The 21,697-nt window shown below is 39.9% G+C and overlaps 1 protein-coding gene across 1 annotated transcript in view; it reads right to left on the bottom strand.

Annotated features, from left to right (window-relative positions):
* LOC131687224 (tyrosine-protein kinase-like otk) overlaps positions 1 to 21,697 on the bottom strand; it is a 145,209-nt gene that overhangs the window by 24,104 nt on the left and 99,408 nt on the right. The window contains exon 4 of the mRNA XM_058971290.1: positions 1,453 to 1,585. Coding sequence (XP_058827273.1) covers positions 1,453 to 1,585 — 133 coding nt within the window. The remainder of the gene's footprint in view (positions 1 to 1,452; positions 1,586 to 21,697) is intronic.

The raw sequence follows: 21,697 nt of genomic DNA, 5'->3' as shown, positions 1-21,697 counted from the left end.
GTCCAACGTTCTAAGCTAAGAAACCATCTTTCAAGCAGCAGTGGAAGCCAAAACGGAATGAAAGACCGGCTACAACCGTTAAACCACGGGCTCAGAAGCTGCGTGACGGTTTATTGTGCGGAAAATCGGCGTGTATTGTCTTGGACGATGAAACATATGTAAAATTTGATTATAAGACGCTTCCGCCAGATCAATATTACTCCGTGCGGTGCCAGGACGTTGATGATGTCGATAAGTCAATTTTTAGAGTAATTCGATAAAAAGGTAATGGTTTGGCAAGTCATTCGAAAATGAGGAAGGTGTTCAGTCTTGTTTGTGACATCAATGATAACTGCTACGTATACCCGGGAATGCTTGAATCGGCGTTTGATCAGGAAGCATGGTGGCCCAATATTGTTTTGGACTTTGCAAAAGGAATATCAAAGGAAACATATTAAAACAGCAGGTACCATCGAAAAAAACTCGAAGGTTTTGGACAAAGTGTCTAAAACAATTGCGAAGGAATTTGTGCAAAGACTGATGAGCAGCGTTAGCGCAACGTTAGCGCAAAAACGCGTTCCTTGGCTTATGTATAACGATAATGAAATTTGTATATGCTATTGAGAGAGAAAATAATACAGAAATGGATCATAAAACCTAAATAAAATTTCCTCAAAAAATATTGCTTTGCTTCCTTCAACGTCCTTGCTTCATGCACGTAGAAAGCAATGGGGACTATCAGCGATTTGTATTTGATTTCACATCGGAACCAACACCGTTCTGATTGTCTCGCTCTCTACCACATATCACTTACTTTGTCTTGTCAGTTTTGTCTGCTTGAAGTCGCAAATGCCTCTTCCACTGCTCTGCGATCAACCCCAATAATATCGAGGCCGTTCGCGATGCTAAGAAGCATATGAGATGTCGTGATAATGTTTCCGTTTCTTTGCACGTCAGATCTTTTTATCGCATTTAGAATATCTATATGGATCAATAGATTAGAGAGTAAATCACCCCGATTCAAACCATCAAACGTGACAAATGTCACACAAATGATTTCTTAGTTGGTGACATTGAGGATCATTATGGGCCGATAATTATTTTACTGGTGTTTAAAACCCTTGTAGTGTATAAGGCATATGAGGACAACAATGACCAATCACTCCGTCAGTGAATTGCAACTACAATTTTTAGAAAAAGTATTCCATTCTTAAAGTTGTAATTTTACATTCAACTAAGTTGCTTAAAGACAGTTTCTTAAAGAATCGCATAAAAGGATCGAAGCTCATTCGCTCTTTTTCAAGAGTCGATTATTTTGATCGATTCGTGATTCACTCGTGGCTGAAGACAAACTTCAAACGCATTTTTTCATCATTTTCCTTCTATTCCTCGAAAAGCTAAGTGCAAACTCAGCACACTCGGGTTCGTCATATTGTCGTTATATATAAAGGATTGCAGCTTCCTGTAGCTTACCTGTACCACTCGATTCGAGTTTCATCGTCATCCCGGATGCCTCCGGAATTGCCACCAACATGACATTTCAGTACGACCGAGCTACCCTTTTCCGATTCATGTTTCATCAATTGCACCACCGGTGAAGAAGTTCCTGGAAAATAATAAAGTTCTTTGTTAAAATGGATTTCATTCCTCCGCAGACAATTTGAAAAGAGACATTTCCCAAGTGCGAAATGATTTTCTGAACTGAAAACACATATCAATTTACTGTGACAGATAAACTGCTCCACCTGATTGGATTATAGTAATCATTATAGAAAAGCGCAATCAGTTCGGACACACTTATCACCTGATTGAGTTTCATCCAAGTCCCATCAGTTATTACCGTAATCAACATTTATAGGAAAACTTCTTCTTCTCGCTCGGGAAGGAGCTTTTTCCTCCTCAACTTTCCTGCGGCAAGAAAGGAACTAAACTTCCAAACCAATAAAAACGTATTGACCATCAATTGAATAAAATTCCATTTTATCTCATTACACGTTCCTCTAGCTCCGAATGCGTTCAAGCTGTTGGATCCCATCGGGACTGTCGGAGAGAAGCTATGACTTGCTTCCATCTCGGGTCTACGGTTCGCCGCAACAGCTAGGTCATAATTTTTTACGACTTCGCGAAACTGTTCGATTGGTCCTGACGCACATGGCTCCGAGTTGGCAGTGCTGCCAGGATAGTAAGTTTTACAATCGAACTACTGCTAGCGTTGACAAGTAGGAAGTTATCCAAGTTACTGGTTACGATGGGCTTAAGAATGTACGATCAATTTGAAGAAAATATGCATTTCTTTACTACGATATTTGTACTGGGTGCGAAAGATACAAAGCAAAATACATACTGAGTTGATGAAAATACATTTGATTATTTCAATTGTTGCCATCATAGAAATGGATGCACATATTAGTACTTCCCGGCACAATTTTAATGACCGCAATAACTGGTTATTTGAAGCAAATGTTACTTTGATGACACTGCGTTATGACCATTTGGCACCACTTCTCCTAGCTTTCTTCTCAGCCTTCACAATCCAATCTTTTCCTACTCTTCTTGGTTAAATCTCGCGCTATTCCATCCTTGCTAAACCACAGCGCCTCAAGTGTGCCTCGACTTGACTCCCATTGCTCGTTTATCGCTTCCTAACAAAGCAAGCATATACACATACATACCCACATCTTTCCTTCACTACGATCACCAACGTTGGAAAGAAAGACCCGTATCTGAAAAGTTCGACACCATTTCCTAGTCTATTATGGCATTTGTTATCGCACACTATATGCCGACTCCCGTCAGCCCTGGATGCAGGAGCTAGCTTTTTTCCCTCCCCAATAGAAGCAGTGTAGTGTCAGTATACGATAACTCTCAGTCGATATCCAATTATGTATAGGAATATGGACTTGGGGACGGTGCCAGAGTGGTGGATATGCGACGCAAAAATACGCGAGGTGAAGCAACTTACGGAAGTTGCAGAAAGTCAAAGGGACGATTTTTTTAATCTGTCTCTCGCTGCTTTACCATTCAGGAACGATTCCTGATTCCGCTGTACCATTGCTTATTCCCGGCCAGGAAACATCCTTGGCAAGCAGAATCTAGGACCTGCTACAATGAACTATGTATTGGATTTATTTATGAGTTTTCTCAACTGTTGACCGTTTCTTTAATTATGGTCCCAGAGTGGCGAAAAGGGAGATGCTATTGCTTCACAGCTTCCATCATAACACAGCAGTCTACGAGAACTGCTGGCTTTTTGCCAGACTGCTACGATGTATGTACTCACAACTCACCATAAACGCACAGCTCTATGTAGGGGTTTATAGACGACGTTTTATTGTATCCTGTCGGTTTGAATTGCAGTAGTAACACAGGACAGCTTTCAATTGGGCGAAGGAAACTGGGTCGGGTTACTTTCAATGGACTAGATTGACAATATTCAATTATTTCAAACATGATCGAGATAGAGTTTATTATTATTCCAGTTTAACTCGGCTCAAAAGAATTGGGTATAAAGTTTTGATGCCTGAAAAATCACTATCTAATGACAAGGACATAATTACACTCCTTCACAAGACATTGTGTTAATGAAGTTTAATGTATGAAACTCCCAACCTTCTACGGGTCAATAAATGTCACCACATAATGATCTCATCAAGCACAAGGACCCCCTAATTATCCATAATTAACAACTGCTCCGCAACATACAAAACACGTTGTTTCCTTCCCTGCATGATGGCCGATTTTCGGAGGACGGCAAGCGCTTGCACCGAAAAAGGAACCCCGGAAAAGATAAATCACAACTTTTTCCCACCAGAATTATTGTTTGGGCATTTACCCATCGTCCCCGACAAAAAGGGTCGAGGGTTAAGTTGTCCTGCTAGAAGATGGTGTCAAGGTGATGGGGAGGTGATGCAATGCGTACGTAAAGAGGTTTTCTCGAAACGTTCTGAAACCAAATGAAAGGATGGAAGCGTTTTTATTTTATAATAATATCAGAATTCGCTGTATTGAAGGAACGCAATATTCGCCAATGTAACACATAAAAATGAATGTTAAATAATCCTACGGTTCGGATGTAGGGGAACTGGTGGTAAAATGAACACGTTAAGCAAAGTCATTATTTACTAACTAATAAGTGATTGAGATACTACAATCACCTTATATGTTTCTTGCTAGACATGTTTTGTACATATTTGGTGAAAATACTTCGACATAAACAAAAGTTTTCGAACATTATTCTTGATTTCAAAACATGTCCAAAAAAGATACATGTTTATAGCGTGTGGGTAAAATGAACATGTGCTGGTGCTAAAATGAACACCTTCTAGTGACCTGCAAAATGTTCTGTATGTATGCAATGCTTAGCGTTGAAAAGCATTTTCCGAGCAATGCTGATGTCCCAGTCATGAGTATTGCATACACACAGGTCATTTTGTAGGCAAAAAAAACTTGTCACGGAAAAATTAAATTTTCATGTAATACTAACCAATTTACAATTCTGTGACATCGAAACACATCTACAAACTTGGGGTTATCCATAGGTGTTAAGGATTAAAGGATCTGTTGTAGAACAGTGAAAATATAGCAACTTGAACTTAGTGATTAATTTTGAGGCTTGGTACTTGGAGCAGCAAGATGGTTCATATTACCCCCACTACAACCTATTCATTTTACCCCCTAAGACATTTTATTTTCAAACAGCCGTTCCGATTGAACCAATTTGTCCTGATCCCTAGTTATTGCTGTGAAATATCTGCAAGAGGTTCTATTACTGTCATGTAACACCATTTTCATAATAAAATTAAAATGTCACCACAAAAGACCTTATATTCTACATGCCGAATTTAAAATCTGCGAAAAACATGAATGCCGATTTTGGTTTTCATCTTATTTATTTCACATTCGAAAGCCTTTTATCAAAAGAAATGATTTCAATATCCTTTGAATACTTGGCAGGTCACGTTTCTGTGAAGTTTGTTCTAAATTTAACTAACATTGACTTGATTTGACTTCCCTGTTCATTTTACCCACAATTCCCCTACAGGCGTAGGGATTCTACTATCGCGTGGGAATGAGCATTTATTTGTGCGCACTTAGGACCACGTTTATCAGCTTATAAGTGTTATTGCGTTCACTAAATTATCGGGGCGTTTTTGCGATTGCGAAATCTTGTGCGTAGTTGTGCATGGATGTTCGCGATTGTATGTTCGTCTTTGTGTATCATCGCGAAAAGCTTTAGCGTCTGTACGTTAAGGTGTTCGTGTGCGTTTGTATGTCGCGTGAGCGTTTGTAGGTCGCATGGACTATTGAATGCCGCGAGTGCTAGCGTGTATCTAAATTCGATTTTTATAACCGTGTCCATCCTCATATTCGCGTGTGTTCTTGGATGATCGTGTGGACCGTGCATCTGATATACAATGTTACGCACACTGGTGCGGTTCAGATGCTAGAAGAGAGTTAGTTCTTCCATTCACTTGAGTTCCCGGTCATGTCACCATGTTGTCTAGTGAATATGAGTCATTTTTTATTGATTCAAATGAAGGCATGGCTGCTAAGACTGAAGGTAAAAATGCATTATCGCGCGTTTGTAGGTTCTCGCTTGAAACCGCGTTTAGAAGTTTACTAGTGCTAAATCATTCACCTATTTACCGGGGTGTTTAAATGTGGGCGAGATCGCGTGTGTAAAGAGCCGGCGAATCATGTGGGTAGTATGGGTAGTACTAACTACTTGAAAATAACCAAGAGAGTGATTACCCACTCGCTATCTTCCCAAATGAACATCGTACACAATGTATGCTCATATTAAACCCACCCTTCGTGTACGAACTCAAAGAAGCTATTTCATACCAAACCACGCGCACATGTTCGCCTGCACAACCGAACCCCATGTATGTGCACAGTGTGCGTACACATAGGTTTGTGGCACCATTTTTCTCTTTCTCTCTCTCTGTCTCATCATCACTAGCCTTGACTCACCCAGTGTACGTACACGAATGTTTGAGCTAGAGTTTGTACATCGTTCGCTTGGGTTCGATGTTCGAGGCGAACCTGCACATGGAGACGAAGCATGTTTGAAGTTGAACGCGTGCACGAAATTTTGTACACAGGTACAAACTTGTCGATTTCATGGGAAGTCTGCCCACTCGAGACATAGAAATATAATAAAACTTGATATTAGATTATGTGCCTCGCGCACACAAAGTACGCGTCTGAAATTTTCGATACACAACCATTTCTTTTCATTCACTCATTCTACGTTAACTTGAGGATGCTAATTTATTTGTTTTATAATTTAATATTTTTTGAAAATAAACGATAAGAGTTAGAATTGATTTGATTTTTTTATATGAATACTAATGAAAATACATTTTGGAACATCCACATCTCCAAACAAGGAATTCAGACTAATGGATGCAGTTAGAAATGCGTTTAAAGACTAGATATACGATTTTCGCAATATTTTAACAAGAACTATGATTTGATTAACAAGAACAAGGAGAAACACTATTAGGCTTTTTATAAGGAAGACAAAAGACATAATCGAGAGGGATTGATTTCAATCTCAGAATTGCAGAGACCATATTAGGGAAAGTAATAAGAGTGCTGACAACAATGACGGGGAAAAGAAGAAGACAAACTTGCAGTTTTTGGTAAACAGTGATCGCCAGGACACCAAAGTTGCCGACTGGTTTTCCTTGAATTCGCCGGGAGCTTTTTGAGGGTTAAATTTTCAGGTCGCTGTTAGCATATCAAACAAAAGAGAAAAGATAACTAGATTTGGATATTTATTGTGTTTAAAAATATGTATATGAGAGACATGTAGAGAAGATCGAGAACAATCAGAACATCTAAAACTGGAACGAAGGCAAACGGAATCGTTTAGTGGTGATCTGGCGTCATAGAACTAGGCACATGGCCAGAAAACATGGTCAATGTCGCGATAACCGTCACCACAAGAGCAGAGACCGCTGTCCACGACTCCAATTAGTCGGAGATGCGCATCTAACGTGTAATGAGTGGACATGACCCTATTTATCATCCGAATTGAGTCGTAACCTTAAACTTCCATTGTTCCAAGAAATTTGACACCAATGGAGCGCCCTCTGACGAGAAATCCTTAACAACTTAATTAATCATTAATATTACATTTTAATCCCCAAATGTCCCCCTTCTCATTACCATTCTAATCCAATTGAACTCCTTCCCACTACCCGAAATGAAACGGAATGTCCGAAAGACTTACGTGTGTTGTAAATGGAAGCAATGCAAAGGCTTTGTCTTTGATACAGACTAGACAAGCGACAAATTCAATAGCTGGTACCACGGAAAAGTTAATTCAATTGAAAAACACGTAAATAAAAAATCGATTGAAAGAATAGCACATAAAGTTTTCTCGGTCCTAGCGAAAAATGTTTAAATTATAGAAGTTAAGATCTACGTCGGAAGTAAACCAGGTCTTACAAAACGCAAATGCATAACATTACAAATTGTTTAGATTGTTCAAAGATTCGATGATACTTCTGCAACCAGTGATATAATCCGTGACTTCGCTCACTGAATTAGCTATCGATGGATACAATCGCTCAAGGATAGAATATAATCAAAGGATAATAAAAAACTGCTTCCAAAGTGTTCAAATTGTTGAAAGTCCACGATATCGGAGCATTTTGTCTGTACAATACTAGGTTGAATTTTTAATGTCCCATGTGGATTTTCTTGCTACTTTCTAAGACTGCCGATACCAGGAGCCACTTACTTCGATTTTGTAACAGTGTTTTCTTGAGTTATTATATTTGCAGGCCTATCCTGGGACACTCTTGGGCCTTTACAAGGAAGCTTGGAAGTGGTCGGTGGCATAGCCCTCTTTAGCATTTCTTCCTGAAGAGTTCCTTACAAGAATGCTTCAATTTTTCCCCGTGTTATTTGTACGCGGTATATGTCGAAAGATCCTGTGGAGACTCCATACCGTAGGAAGTCCTTTCAGCATGCATGAATCATTTTTTTGATTCTCTCCGCATTTTCCACACCGTGCCTTGTTTATACAGGTAGCTAGCAGTAGGCCCAATTATTTGCAAAGAGGGCAGCTTGCAGCCCCGCGGAATAAAAAGCCGAACGGGTAAACGAACCCAGCTTAAAATAAACAAGTATGGAAGACCAGATCTGGTGAAACGTCCGAAATTAAACGTATGGAAAATAATTTCTTGTAATCTAGAATTTTCACTGACTCAAACAAAGAGTTGATGAAGGAGCCAACCGCATACTTTCGCAGATCTTCCCAATTAAGGCTTATGACGGAGAATCCACCATCAATCTGTACTTCCCGGGTGGGTACGTAGACAAAGTATCATCGTAGAATGCTCGCAGCGTACAATCGTATTTAGCTGTTCAAGATCACGCACAGAGAACCTACGTTCATCTGGTCGAACCACGACGATATCGGTCACGGCCGAGTATTGTTTAGTTTGATCACGTGATATATCGATGATATTAAATAGCTATCTTTTGTCCGGAATGGCCGGTTGTGTTAGACGGATATAATGTGTACAGGAGAGAGACTTATCGGTAATTATTTTTGCCACCAGAGGAAGTATTCAAATCGACATTTTCAAACAGGTTTTACTGCCTCCGAAATAAAAGTTTTATCGGAAGGAATGAAATTTTTTTTTTCGATAGTTGTCCTACTGGAGCTGTAGAGCTAGGTTCTCGGAAGGGTTCCCCGTCAGAACCCCATGTTACAATTTGCAGACAGGCTATGTCACCCACTAAAACACTGCTTTAGGCCAATTGTAGCGGGCCGTGATTCTGAATGTGATATTCATTGTAAGGTTCAGGTATGTGCGGGCGTAGGGACTCGCGATCGCGTGTATCATTGCGAAGAGCTCGAGCATTTGTACGTTAACGTGTTCGATCGCGTGTGCGTTTGTATGTCGCGTGTGCTAACGTGTATGTAACTTAGCGTGTATAAATTCTAATTGGATAATCGCACGCGGACCGTGAATCCAATACTTTATTTTTTGGTTTGGTGTACGGCCAAGATGCTAAAAGAGAGTGAGATCTTCCATATCACTAGAGTTCCCGGTGATGTCGCCATGGAACGTGTTATCTAGTGGATATGTATGGACCTAAGTTATTAGGACAGAGAGTAATGTTTTCCGGACGTGACCGATTCATGAGCGCGCGAAAACGGACGTTTGTAGGTTCGCGTTTGAGACAGCGTTTGAAATTTCGTAAGTGCTAATACGTTCTCCTTATTATCAGGGTGTTATTAAGTTGGCGCGATCGCGAACGTAGGTGTGCGTTGTTAATCGCGAAGGGCTTAAGCGTTCGTATGTTAACGTGTTTGTCACGTGTGCTCGCGTTCATGTAACTTCGCGTGTACAAGACTGGATTTTGTAACCGTGTGGCATTTTCTATATACGCGTGCGTTCTTGGATGGTCAAGCGGACCTTCATTCTGATAGTTAGTTTTTCGGTGTACAATTCACATTCTGACAGGGAGTAAGTTACCCCATATCACTAGAGTCCTCGGCCATGTTGCCATGTAACGTGGTGTCCAGTGGATATGAGAGCTTTCTTTAGTCTCAACGAGACTAGTAGATTAAATAAGTTACTTTCGAAATCGAAAGACCTTCATGTCAGTTCCATTAGAACTGTTGATGGTTAATACTCGTCTGACGAAGATGTAGTTCTCAACTGTCTCTTTGACACACACTTTCCAGGCTGTACGAACCCATCACCGACGACTGTCCCTGAGTACTTTTCAGGTAGTTCTGATTCTTGGGCATTTGCTCGTAGAATTGTGACAAACGCATCGATCAAAACGGGCGATTGAAAGATTTGCTCCGTATAAGTCTCCGGGGAAAGATAGAATCATTTCAGTTCTACTACAATGAGGATATGAACACTTCAAGCATATTTTGAAAAATATTTTTACTTGTAATCTTGCAACAGGAAACATTCCATTAGCGTTGCGGGAAATAGCTGTAAAATTCATTCCCAAAGGTGAACGCGTAACTTAGAAGGAGGCAAAGAGCTTTGAACTGATCGGTTTCACCTCCTTCGTTCTCAAATTAGTAGAACGTTCAATTGACCACTACATTCGGGATGTTAGCTTGGGCGAGTACCCGTTGCATGCAATGAAATATGCATATCAGCAGGCGAAGTCTACTACCACCCTGATACACAATGTTGTCTACAACATTGAAAAAGCTTTTTCACAAAAGCAATCAAGTTTAGGAGTTTTTCTCGACATTGAAGGTGCTTTCGACAACGTGTCTTTTGAGTCCATTTCGGAAGCAGCACGAGATCATGGAGTACCTTCATATATCACGAACTGGATACACGCAATGCTTGGCAACCGACTTCTGTGCTCATCGTTAGGAAAAGTAAAGATAAGGAATTTGAGTGTCTGCGGATGTCCTCAAGGTGCTGTGCTGTCATCACTTCTATGGAACCTTATCGCCGATGGCTTGTTGAAGAAACTTAAAGAGGTTGGGTTTCCGACATATGGCTTCGCCGATGATTATCATATAATGATCACAGGTATTTGCATTACTACACTTTTTGATTTGATGCAACAAGCCTTACGTGTTGTTGAGCAATGGTTCTTTATGTTGGACTATCAGTAAATCCAAGTAAAACATCAATGATACTTTTCACGCAACAAAGGATTACAACCGGAGCTCGTCCGTTGCAGTTCTTTGAAATTATTGTCGCAGATCAATTGAAGTACGTTGGGGTAATTCTTAACTCAAAATATAATTGCACAGCTCACATCGATTTCAGGATCAAGAAAGCTTGCATGGCCTGCGGCCAATGTAGTCAGGCTTTCGGCCAATCTTGAGGACTCAAACACAACTACATTCCGTAGATATTCAAAACAATTGTTAGACCAATACTGGCATACGGGTGCCCTGTTTGGTGGCAGAAGGGAGAAGTCATGACAATCCAATCAAAGTTAAACCATCTTCGGAGGAGGTCTTGATGGTGATGACTGGTGCGTTCTCGACAACACCTACTGCTGCTCTAGAGGCTCTTGAACATAAGAGCACTATATGTGTTTCTGAAACAAGAAGCACTTTCTTGTTCATACCGTCTTAAAGTTACTAGGCTCTGGAACAGTAACCCAATAGATCGTGCAACTAGCCACACAAGACTGTGGCCCCAAATGGTTCCTTGGGATGAGCATACACTTGCTTCCAGTGACCTTACACTCACATGTAGTCTTCCTTTTAAAACTTTTAATCTGAGATTTTCTGCTCGCGAGGAATATCCTTCTGGCTGGATGGAACGACAACTTGAAGAATACTTAGTTTGTTATACTGACGGGTCTTTGTTGGAGGACCGAGCCGGTGCTGGTGTCTATTGTCGTGAAATACGTTTAACCAATCTCATTCGCTTGGTAGATACTGTACCGTATTCCAAGCGAAAATCTTCGCGATTCTGTATGGCGTGTAATCGGCACTTCAACAGGGAATTTGCAGTAAAAGAATAAATTTTTACTCTGACAGTCAGGCTGCCCTAAAAGCAGTTCGGCAGATTCGAGATCGAAATTAGTAATCGGATGTCGAAGTCAAATCAAAGAACTTAGCGTTACCCGGTCATTCCGGTATTACTGGAAATGAATGGGCGGACGCTGCGACTGATTTAGTTGGTTCAGAACTAGTTCTACCACTGTCGATAAGTTGGATAAAGCATAAGATTCGCTCTTGGGCTGTATCCGAACATGCCAACCATTGGCGTAGCTTGCTAACTTGCGTTCAAACAAAAACTATTCTGCCGGATGTCAGTCCAAAAATGTCAAAGAATTTGCTGCATTTTTCCAAGCAAAATTGCAGTATTCTAGTCAGGGCACTGACTGTACATTGCAAAGTCAATTATCACATGGCTACTACTCAGCGTGCTGAGTGTCATTCGTGTGATCTTTGTGAATCCGATTACGGAACTTCATATTATTTGATATGTCACTGGCCTACAGTAACGCAATTTCGTATCCGGATCTTGAATTGCCTTGGGAGTGAACAATACTTCCGTATTGTCTATGTTCTTCCTTCCTATCAGGAAATGATGAAAAAACAAATCAAGGCAAGGTACAAATCTCCGATCAACATGGTGAACGTGTCATTTGAGCCAGTCGCTACTAATTCCTTATTCTTGATACACAGGTAGACATACGACTATCACATAACAATTGTACACTAGTACTAAAAACTATAATTCTTAGTACACTAACCCTAATAGGATTCTACTTTTATATTTTTTTGATTAATTAGCCTGCCTGATCAAAATGCAATAACAAGATTAACGGGAGTCCAATCAAAAATGAGAATGATTACAATACCTTTCTATAATTAAAGTAAAGACAGTAAATTTTGTTCTCTTCAAGAGAGTTGCTCTGCTCTGTGTGCTGTCCTATTGAGGATTTTTTTTGGCTCCCTCAGTGCCCTAATGTACAAAAATAATTGGCAGGCCAAGGATACGAAGCAGTTGACCACCAGGATCCGGAAGATGGACGTGAGTGCCGTCCAGCGCTCTTATGAGAAAATCGCGACTAAGTTGCATCGTGTCCCTTCTCCAATATTCATTGACGTTTTTTTTTTGAAGCTTGAACATTATGTTTTTATTAAAAATACTGAATTCGTTGATTTTTTTTTTTGTTTTTTTAACTACATGACTGAAAAAATTCTCATTTTTAATTTGAACACCCATTATAACAGAATGCAATGTGTTATAAACTAGGTTTCGTTAGTAGTTAAAATAGCAGAAAATTATAATAAGTAACAACGCGAGATATAGTTTAGAAATCGTTTTATTATGTGTTTCTGATCGAGTGTGCACGATGACGAAGTCGACTGAAAAATCGACACACAATGACTTCAACTTCGTGCCGTGTCCACGAACACCGCCATTACGCTGTGGAACAATGTTTGCAAACACGGCCCACAGCAAAAGTCCACGTCGACCCGCCAGTCGACCACACCAGCCCACACGGGCTAGTGGTTGTTCGTTAGGTTGGGAAGGTGCAAAGTATAAAAACACAAAACATAAAAAGGCACCCAAGCCCTCTCGGTCTACTCGATGCACCACTATCTTTGAAACTGATGCACGAAATATACTTGATGATGTTTGCAATACCGTCAAACTCATCAACCTAGAGGAGGGTAGTTGCCTTTGGATTATCAATAGTTTAATCTAATGTAGTTCTAATTAACTCTGATTATTATTTAACTGCCAATTTTCCGGTATAGCGGTACCTCACTCTACCAACCTGAAATACTTCATTTCACGAATTTGCATAACCAGCACTTGCCGAAACTGCCATAGAATTACAGCCAAAACATATTTCACTTCCGCGCACTATGCTGCACTAATTAATGCCCTCCGGTAGTTACATGCTTTCGTTCTCAGCAATGCAGTTGTTGCTAATCTTTGCTCGACGTCGCTCGGTGAGCAGTTTAAACTGCAGACCGCAGACTAACTTTATCTTTTCGTACGATCTAGTCATAAATCGAGAAGAGGGTGTGTGTAATTAATGGGAAAACTTTTTTTTCTAGGATTAATCTCTTTAACTTCCATAATTCAAGAAAGAGAAAACTATAAAAATAAAAGGAATCTTCAAATTAAGAAAATGCAGTTTCGCTTCAACGCTCAACTTTTCACATTCCAACCTGATAAGTTATTTCTGTAGTGACGTCTGTGTAAAATAATAGTTATCTTACTAGACAGATAAAAGGTGCATGATCCGGAACATTTGCTATATGCAATCTGTTTGCATATGACTCGATGCTGTTTGGATTCTAAAATGACATTTACGATTAGTAGTAGATCTATTGATTATAGTGGTCTTAAAACGGCTTTTATAAATTAGATGCAAAAAAGAATAGTAGATTTGTTGTCTTTAAATTTAATTATGGCAAAAACATCATGCAAAATATTATCGCAAGATGGGAAAAAATTGAACTAAACAAATTTATACATCAGGGTACAACATCTAACCTCGAATCAGTTGGATTTTTTGTTTCGAGTTGCTCTCGTCAGTAACTAGCACTAACTTGGCACTGCGTCTAAACAGTCACACAATTTGTGTGAACGCCTAAGCCAACTGGTTGAACACAGAAGCTTCGGTTTGCTAAAAAGAAAGGAAAAATGAACTCTTGTTTTTTAGGCTGGAGACTATACAAAATTAGCTTTCAAAAGGAAAAAAATGAAAAATTGATCCAATTTATCATTAGTTCTGATTTCAAAAATGAAAAAGTATTGAGATTCAACCTAACAAAAATAGTCCGCACCTGCATATTCAATAACCCAAATATCCTTCAAGAATCATGTATCTTTTTTTCGCGTTTGTGAAATTGAAAAATGTGCCCAGTGAAATGAAGAATCCACAAGCACACTTTCTATTGCAACTCCAATTAGACCACCAGAAGTATTTTATGAGGTAAAAAAAACACATGGAACATTCAGACTACTCGCAAGATCAAAATCTACTCCCATCCTACCATCAAGGGTGAATAAATTACAAGCAAAAGCAATCTCGCAACGGATTCACTCCGACCGGTAAGATGTTAACACACCAAGGTACATTCAGTTCGAGCCTTTGAAGTTGATGCGATTAAATTGATATTTCCGTTTTCATGCATCGCCAAATATAATCTTCATGGTGCACGGTGCCTCGTTGCATTCCGGGCGCAGCAAATTTTTACGCAAAGAGGGTGGGGTCCGCTGGAATCACCTTTTCACCGTGCCATCGCCGCTGTCGTCGTCGTCGTCGTAGTCCAGGTCATCGGCGGGCCACGCAGACGGAAGATCTGGTTTTTGCGATTTCGTCTTTCTCCCTCGTCGTTGGTGTTTTATTATCGCAACACTTTACTTCTGTTTTTCTGCTTCAAAGAGGACTGGACGCGGGTAGCGGAGGTGAATGTGAATCGACGAGGAGTTTCTTGTGGCAATTTTCTCTGCTCTACCATTCCAATCGAACCGAAAGCAACGCTCGGATATCGTAACGTGCGATTCGGGTAAAAGGTTTCGCGCGAAACGAGAGAAAAAAGGTACTTCACAATTTCTTTCAGCGGCGTCTTCAAGGGTCAGTTTGTGGAGTTGCGCCTACTCGATGGAGCTTCAAGCAGCCTGTGGCTGCATTATAATGAAGATTGATGCAGTTTTAGAGTCTGCTACTGACCTCTCTCGAGATCGCGTTGTTTCATTCCGATAGTAACTAGCACAATGTGATGACCCGAATTTCGCAACTTTCGAAAACATCTTTGGAGCGCCTCATTAGCCGGTGGCGCTTTTGTTAGAGATTTGAATTACCAATCCTTGATAATGATCGGCATAATAATTAGGGGAAATGCTTTACGGGTTCATAATGGTTTTGAACATATACTACGGGGCCACAATGAGGAATATCTAAATGGCGGATTGGTTTGAGAAACTTATAGCTTCCTATAAGGGCCTTCGCCGGTACAATCGGCCAGCTTGTCCTAGTCCATCTTGACAAGTTCTACTCCAATACCACCCCTTCATCGATTTATTGTTCTTTAGTTGCTTTGTAGTTCATCTATCGTCCGAGGTGGCACATCTATGTCACTTGCTGCATCGCTGACGTCACTTCCTTTGCTGCCTAGATACTCTTTCTATACTCCATTCAGATGTTCATCGAAGTGCTCCACTTTTCGGTCACCTCACAAAGCCTCTAAGGGACGCGTATCTGGTAGAACTTACGCGTGTCATGTGAGCGTGAGCGTTCTAGGTCTTATCATTTCGCCTTATCCACCTGGCATAGCCCTTTCTCCCAGAAGAATTGAGTTTGCTGCCGCCGCTTCAGTATGTATCGTTCCACACTCTGACGGGTAGCTTGGCACAGCTTTACCTTTCTCATCCAACACCTGTCGTAAATAAGTTCTAAAAATTATGAATAATAAACCTCGTATTCATGAAAATATGTGTGTTTCCAAAATCCTGTTTGCGCCAAAAATATAAATGGCGTTATATTCGAATGTTTGGTTTTGTTACTGTGGTTGTTCCCTAAACACGTATAGTTTTTAATGTGATTCTTGTTATTAAAGTCCGATTCCAAAAAGGTTTTTTGGAAACCTAAATCGCCCGACTCAGCAACGATGACCTCTTCGCCCCCTCCCAACTAGTTACATGCCTGTCTTACTTCCAGTATTGCCTATTCCCGAAGATGTCGCACATTTCGAGCAGTGAGAGGAATGAGAACGAAAAAAAAAGAATTCCATCTAGCGCTTTCTTCTAGTGATTACGATGTCATTGTCCTAACAGAAACCTGACTGCGCGAAGACATATTAAACGCCAAACTCTCGTCGAATTACTGCGACCGCAACTCAACAACGAGTCATCTGCGCCGAGGTGGTGGCGTCCTTATAGCGGCAAAGAACAACCTCGAAAGTTCGCAGCTAAGCTTGTCAGGAATCGAACGCTTGGATCAAATCGCCGCGCGTATCGCACTCCCGAATCAATCTGTATATATTAGCTGTGTTTATCTAATGCCAAATAGTGATCCGGATTTGTAGCACGCTCACGCTAATGCGGTTCTAACAATTCTAGACAACGATCTAAAATACCTACCTATCAATGCCTCATCGGAACAGGGAATAGCTGTAACGGAATCTTATGGTTGCAGGCGGTCTGTACCAGATCTACTCACTACGCTCCGTAGATTGCCGTGGAGAGATCCTGTCCGACTACCTAGCTATGAAAACCGATGTCAGCTGATTCAACTAGAGCCCCTACATGTTCGAAGGAATACCGCAAGAGCTTTGTTCATCGCTGACACTCTGCAAGGCCGTATAGATGCCCCAGCTATTTTGGAACAAATCAACATAAACGTCGCACCTCGAGCACTACGTAACAACAATATGTTCCGGTTGCCATTCCGACGCACAAATTATAGTATGTATGGAGCCATCACTGGTCTGCAACGAATTTTCAACCAGGTAGCTTCAGCATTTGATTTCAACGTTTCTCGACATACTCTGCGTGTACGTTTCTCCAGATTGTTTAATCATTTCGTTAACAACACTTGACCTTTTTATTCTTTGTTTGTAATTATTGTATGATTATTGTTTTTATGTGCGACTTGATTATTAGAAATAAGATTAGTATTTAGGCCAACATCATTGGGGCTTTGATATGCCTGTTTATGTATTAAACAAAATAATCAAAATAAACTGATAAATATGAACGGGAGGATCCTCGATCTTGCATTCGTAAACAACACGAGGATATCACAGAGCTGCTTGAACCTCCGACTGCTATTCTGAAAGTCGAACCTCGCCACAAACCATTTGTCCTGCGGCTAGATTTACATACCTGCTTCATTTCACTCGATTGACGTCCTCGATTTTGACGAAATCTCCGCACTGATTGCCACTGTCGACTGGACCGACTTAATGTGTTGTAATGAGCTTGATGATGCAGTAGCATTCCCGTAAGCCATAAGACTGGACACAATGTCGAAAACTACACAGGTATCGAAAAGCTGGTCTACAACGCCACGTATGCAGCTGCATCCCACATTATCTCGGAGTATCAACTCGAGTTTGTCACGAAACGATCAATAACTTCTAACCTGATAGTGTACAGTTGTTTGCGCCGTCGATTTTTTTAAAAGCTTTCGACAAAGTACCGCACAACATTGCAATCTTGAAATTAATACATTTAGGATTTCCCACCTGACTTGCTAACTGGTTGCAGTCTTGTCTTTCCGATCGCTCGGCATTCGTGAGTATGAAAAACACGCGCTCAAGCACATTCAGAACAGGAGTCCCGCAAGGCAGTCATCTGGGCCCACTTATTTTCATTTTGTTTATTAACGACATCTGTAGTCGGATCAAGTCTGGGAAACTGCTATACGCGGACGATCTCAAAATCATCCGTACTATCGCTTCGGCACTTGACGCCGAAGTGCTTCAAGAAGGTATCTGTATTATTCAAGAATGGTGCACGCTTAATAGAATGGAAATAAATGTCAATAAATGCAAAGTAATTAGTTTCGGACGCTTGTTTACTCCAAGATATTATTAATACAGCCTACAAGGGAGAACAATTGAAAGCGTCGACTCGATCCGTGTCTTGGATGATGATGGTTCATGATATTTTAGTCTCACGTAGAGTGGTCTATGTTCACGATTTTAGGATCTTATTCGCGATTTTCGATATTATTGCCAAGAGTAGCGTGATTTATGTTCATGAATTCAGGATATTGGTCAGGATTTTCGTAACGTGCATATGCGTTAACGTAATATTTTATTCTTAAGCTTACTTTCGAACTTGACACGTGGAGTAGTGTTCATGATAGCAGTTTTTTCGTGATATTTGTAATTTCTCTTTGCTTTATCGTGATATGTTATTTTTTGTTTACTATTGGATTTTTACTTAGAGTGACAAGATGAACTGGATCGTAAAGTTTTCGATTTCTGTCAAGACATCACACTGAAATATCAGCTGAACATACTATATGACATTTAATGAAACATGCATGAAAAAATACAACCGACAGTAGGAACTTCCGGACGTGACCGATTCATTAGCACGCGAGCAAGAGCGTTTGTAGGTTCACGTTAGAGACCGCGTCTATAGGTTTGTAAACGTTAAAATTTTCACTTCATCACTGGTGTATTATTATGTTTAGGAGATCGCAATTTGCGTGGATGATCCAGAAGGCCTCAAGCGTTTGTATGTTATATTGTTGGCCGCATGCGCTAGCGTTACTATTTAAAAAAAAAAACTTATCTATTCCCGGCCCACTTGAATCGGTAAATCCTTCAATTTTATTGATTTTAGGGTATTAGTTCCTTAATTAACCTTTCATAAACTATTAGTTTAAGTGCGAGTTAGTAAAATAATTTCCATCCATAAAAAATGTTCAAGTAATGAACAAGAGGGACAATTAAATAGACCTTATGATTTTTATTTTTTTAACGTTATGTTCTTCCCACTGAATGCCATCGGATCACCAGTCCGAGGTTCCCACTGTCATCGGATCAGCAAGACTGGTCACTAGGGTGGAACAAAAATTAGATTTAAGCTCCGAGCAACTTTTTGGGTACCATTTGGGTTCTAGAACAACTGTGTAAATTCTTAGCTCGATCAGTGGAACTATATTTATATATGTCTCGAAGATCACGAACGATCTAACACTTGTGGAAAAAGTTATTAATAAGGAATTGATTGATACTCTGACGATTGATAAATTATTCGTTTTTTCTAGCACCACTGTATTTGGCTGTCTTTATATGTAATTTTGTTTAGATTTTCTCTTATTGTGTCTAAATCAATGATCTGAACTGTTTGGTCACTTCTCAAGAGTTCTGATTGATAAATTGAGAATTCTTTTGTACGTAATTAGAGAAAGTTGAAAATCCTATGTATAATTCGACCGTCAGCAGCAGTGGTGCCATAAAATTGAAATTTTTATGAATCTTCAGAGCATCAGCCGATTTTTGCTTAATAACTTTTTCCACAATCGTCAAATCGTTTTGCGGTCCTCGAAACTTTGTTTCGTTGGTAAATTTCCTATACAAATTACAAAAGATAAATTTCCTGTACAGATTTCTTTTTAGGAGGGAATTATTTTGTAAAAGTAGATTTCCCCATACGAAATCCCATGCAATCTTTAAACCGTGGCCGCAAAAATATAGTTTCACCGATCGATCTTAGAATTTGCACAGTTATTCTAGGACCCAAATGGAACGCAAAAAGTTTTATTTTTTCGTATAACCATGTTCCACTCTACTGGTCACCATATGGTTTTGTTACCAAAGATAAGAGTTCCCACGTAGTACATTCAGCACTAACCATCATATTCTTTAGTTACTAGCCAGCACCCGAAGCACGAGCCCTTGGACTGTCGATTTTGTAGGTAGTGTAACAATATGTACTCTATATGTCCGTAAGCTTTACCAAGCAAATGTATCAAAGCATCAGTTGAAAATCATATAAGCTTGAAATAAGCAACCTCCATCACGACTACACAACGCAACAACCAGTGAAAATCAAATCAATCGCACCCACACTCTCGCTTTCCAGACGAAAACAAACCAAAGATCACACGTCAGTGCACTTTCCAGTGCACACTCCAATGTACACTCCAGTGAGTATACCGCACTGGGGCGCGCGCAATGGTGAAATTATCTGAACTTACCACAGAGAATTGAAAGAGCTCTTTTGCACACTCTAGATCGTTCCAGTGTTGAGTGTATAAAAATGTATCTCTTCCATCAACCTGCGCTCACACATATCAAATACAGAGGTGTATATGAACGAAGGAGAAGCGCTCTCGTTTAGCTTGGCAGAGTGTGGGGAGCAATTTCAATTTCTCTTTACCGCACAGAGCATAGGGACATCACTGGCCACAGGTCATCTGGTATTCCGTAATCTTCGGCAGTCCTGGCATGGGCCACTTCAAGGTTAAAAGAGCTCTAAACCAGATCTCATCGCCAAGCTCAGGACAAAATAATTACCGAAGTCTAATTGCATAGAAAAGGTAGTTAAAACAGTCTAAATTGACAGGCTGTATCAGTTTTCAAAAATGTTTCAAGAGAACAAAGCTATATTAAAATTGTATATTTTCATCTTTGAATGAAAGTGTCCCCGCCAGCACTGCTCCAGCGAAATCCAATAACACTAATTGTAATAACTTCAATTCTAAGGATAATTCTTATAACTTTTAGTACTCAAATGAAGGGTAACGAATAATTACCCTTACATGTTTTTGTGAGCAAATTTTACCTGAATTGGGAGTTATGAGAGTGTCAATCAGATTTATACCACGGGCATCACGTATTCATGTTTGATTAAATAATAGCAATTGAATGGGTCGCGTTCAAAAAGGCTAACCGACATTTTTCATTTTTCACAGGAATCGGGAAAAATTTCCGGTAAAAGGAGGGTTTAATGAAACTAGATAGAAAAATGGTGTTGTAGTCGGATACTTATAAGTATATCTTCTGAAGATTCGAACTTTGTAGGTCCTGTGGATTTTAAAATATGATGATTTTTTTTAAAGTTAGTTAAATTTTTACCTAAAACATGCTTATTTTTAATCTAATCGTGTTTAGTTGTTCAGCGAATTTCTTCGCTATGTAATTTTATTCTAAGGTGTTTTCTGTTTCTTAGGCGCGATAGAGAAAGGGAGAGGAGGTAACAGTGAAACACATTTTTTCTACGATTTAACTTTGATGATGATACACGTTATTTGTGTAGCCTAAAGTGATTCATAGTTCCACTCTGGTGTTCACGAATACGTGTATTTCTTCCAGCTGGGAAAATTCAGGAGTAATAACTTTTTTGGATAATAAGCAGTCGATGGTAAAATGTACCAGTGTGCCCCATCATGGGTAGGAACTATGAAACTCGATGTCATCTGTAGTGAAATATTCTGCTTGCAAATTTTATTCTTTTGTTTTGACGTAGAAAGATCCCGACGCTTCTTATTAAAGTTATATTGATGCGATAATCGTTTGTTTACGAATGAAATCTCTATCTCATCACGTAACATCGGACAACCATATATGCATATAAGCTGCAATCTTGAAAGAAGAGATAATTTCTACAAAACGTCCCCAAATTGACAAATTTTACACCAGGTGAGTATTTTCGATCCACTACACTATTAGTCGGCGGAATTGTATAGTAACGCGGAGAGTAAGGACTGGCGAGCGGAATTGGAAAATAAAGTTTGTTTACAGGGACCTTTTTAT

Source organism: Topomyia yanbarensis, chromosome 3, assembly GCF_030247195.1.
Source record: "Topomyia yanbarensis strain Yona2022 chromosome 3, ASM3024719v1, whole genome shotgun sequence".
Classification (NCBI taxonomy): Eukaryota; Metazoa; Arthropoda; class Insecta; order Diptera; family Culicidae; genus Topomyia; species Topomyia yanbarensis.
The sequence above is the reverse complement of the archived record's forward strand: the minus strand, read 5'-3'. Positions and strand labels throughout refer to the sequence as shown.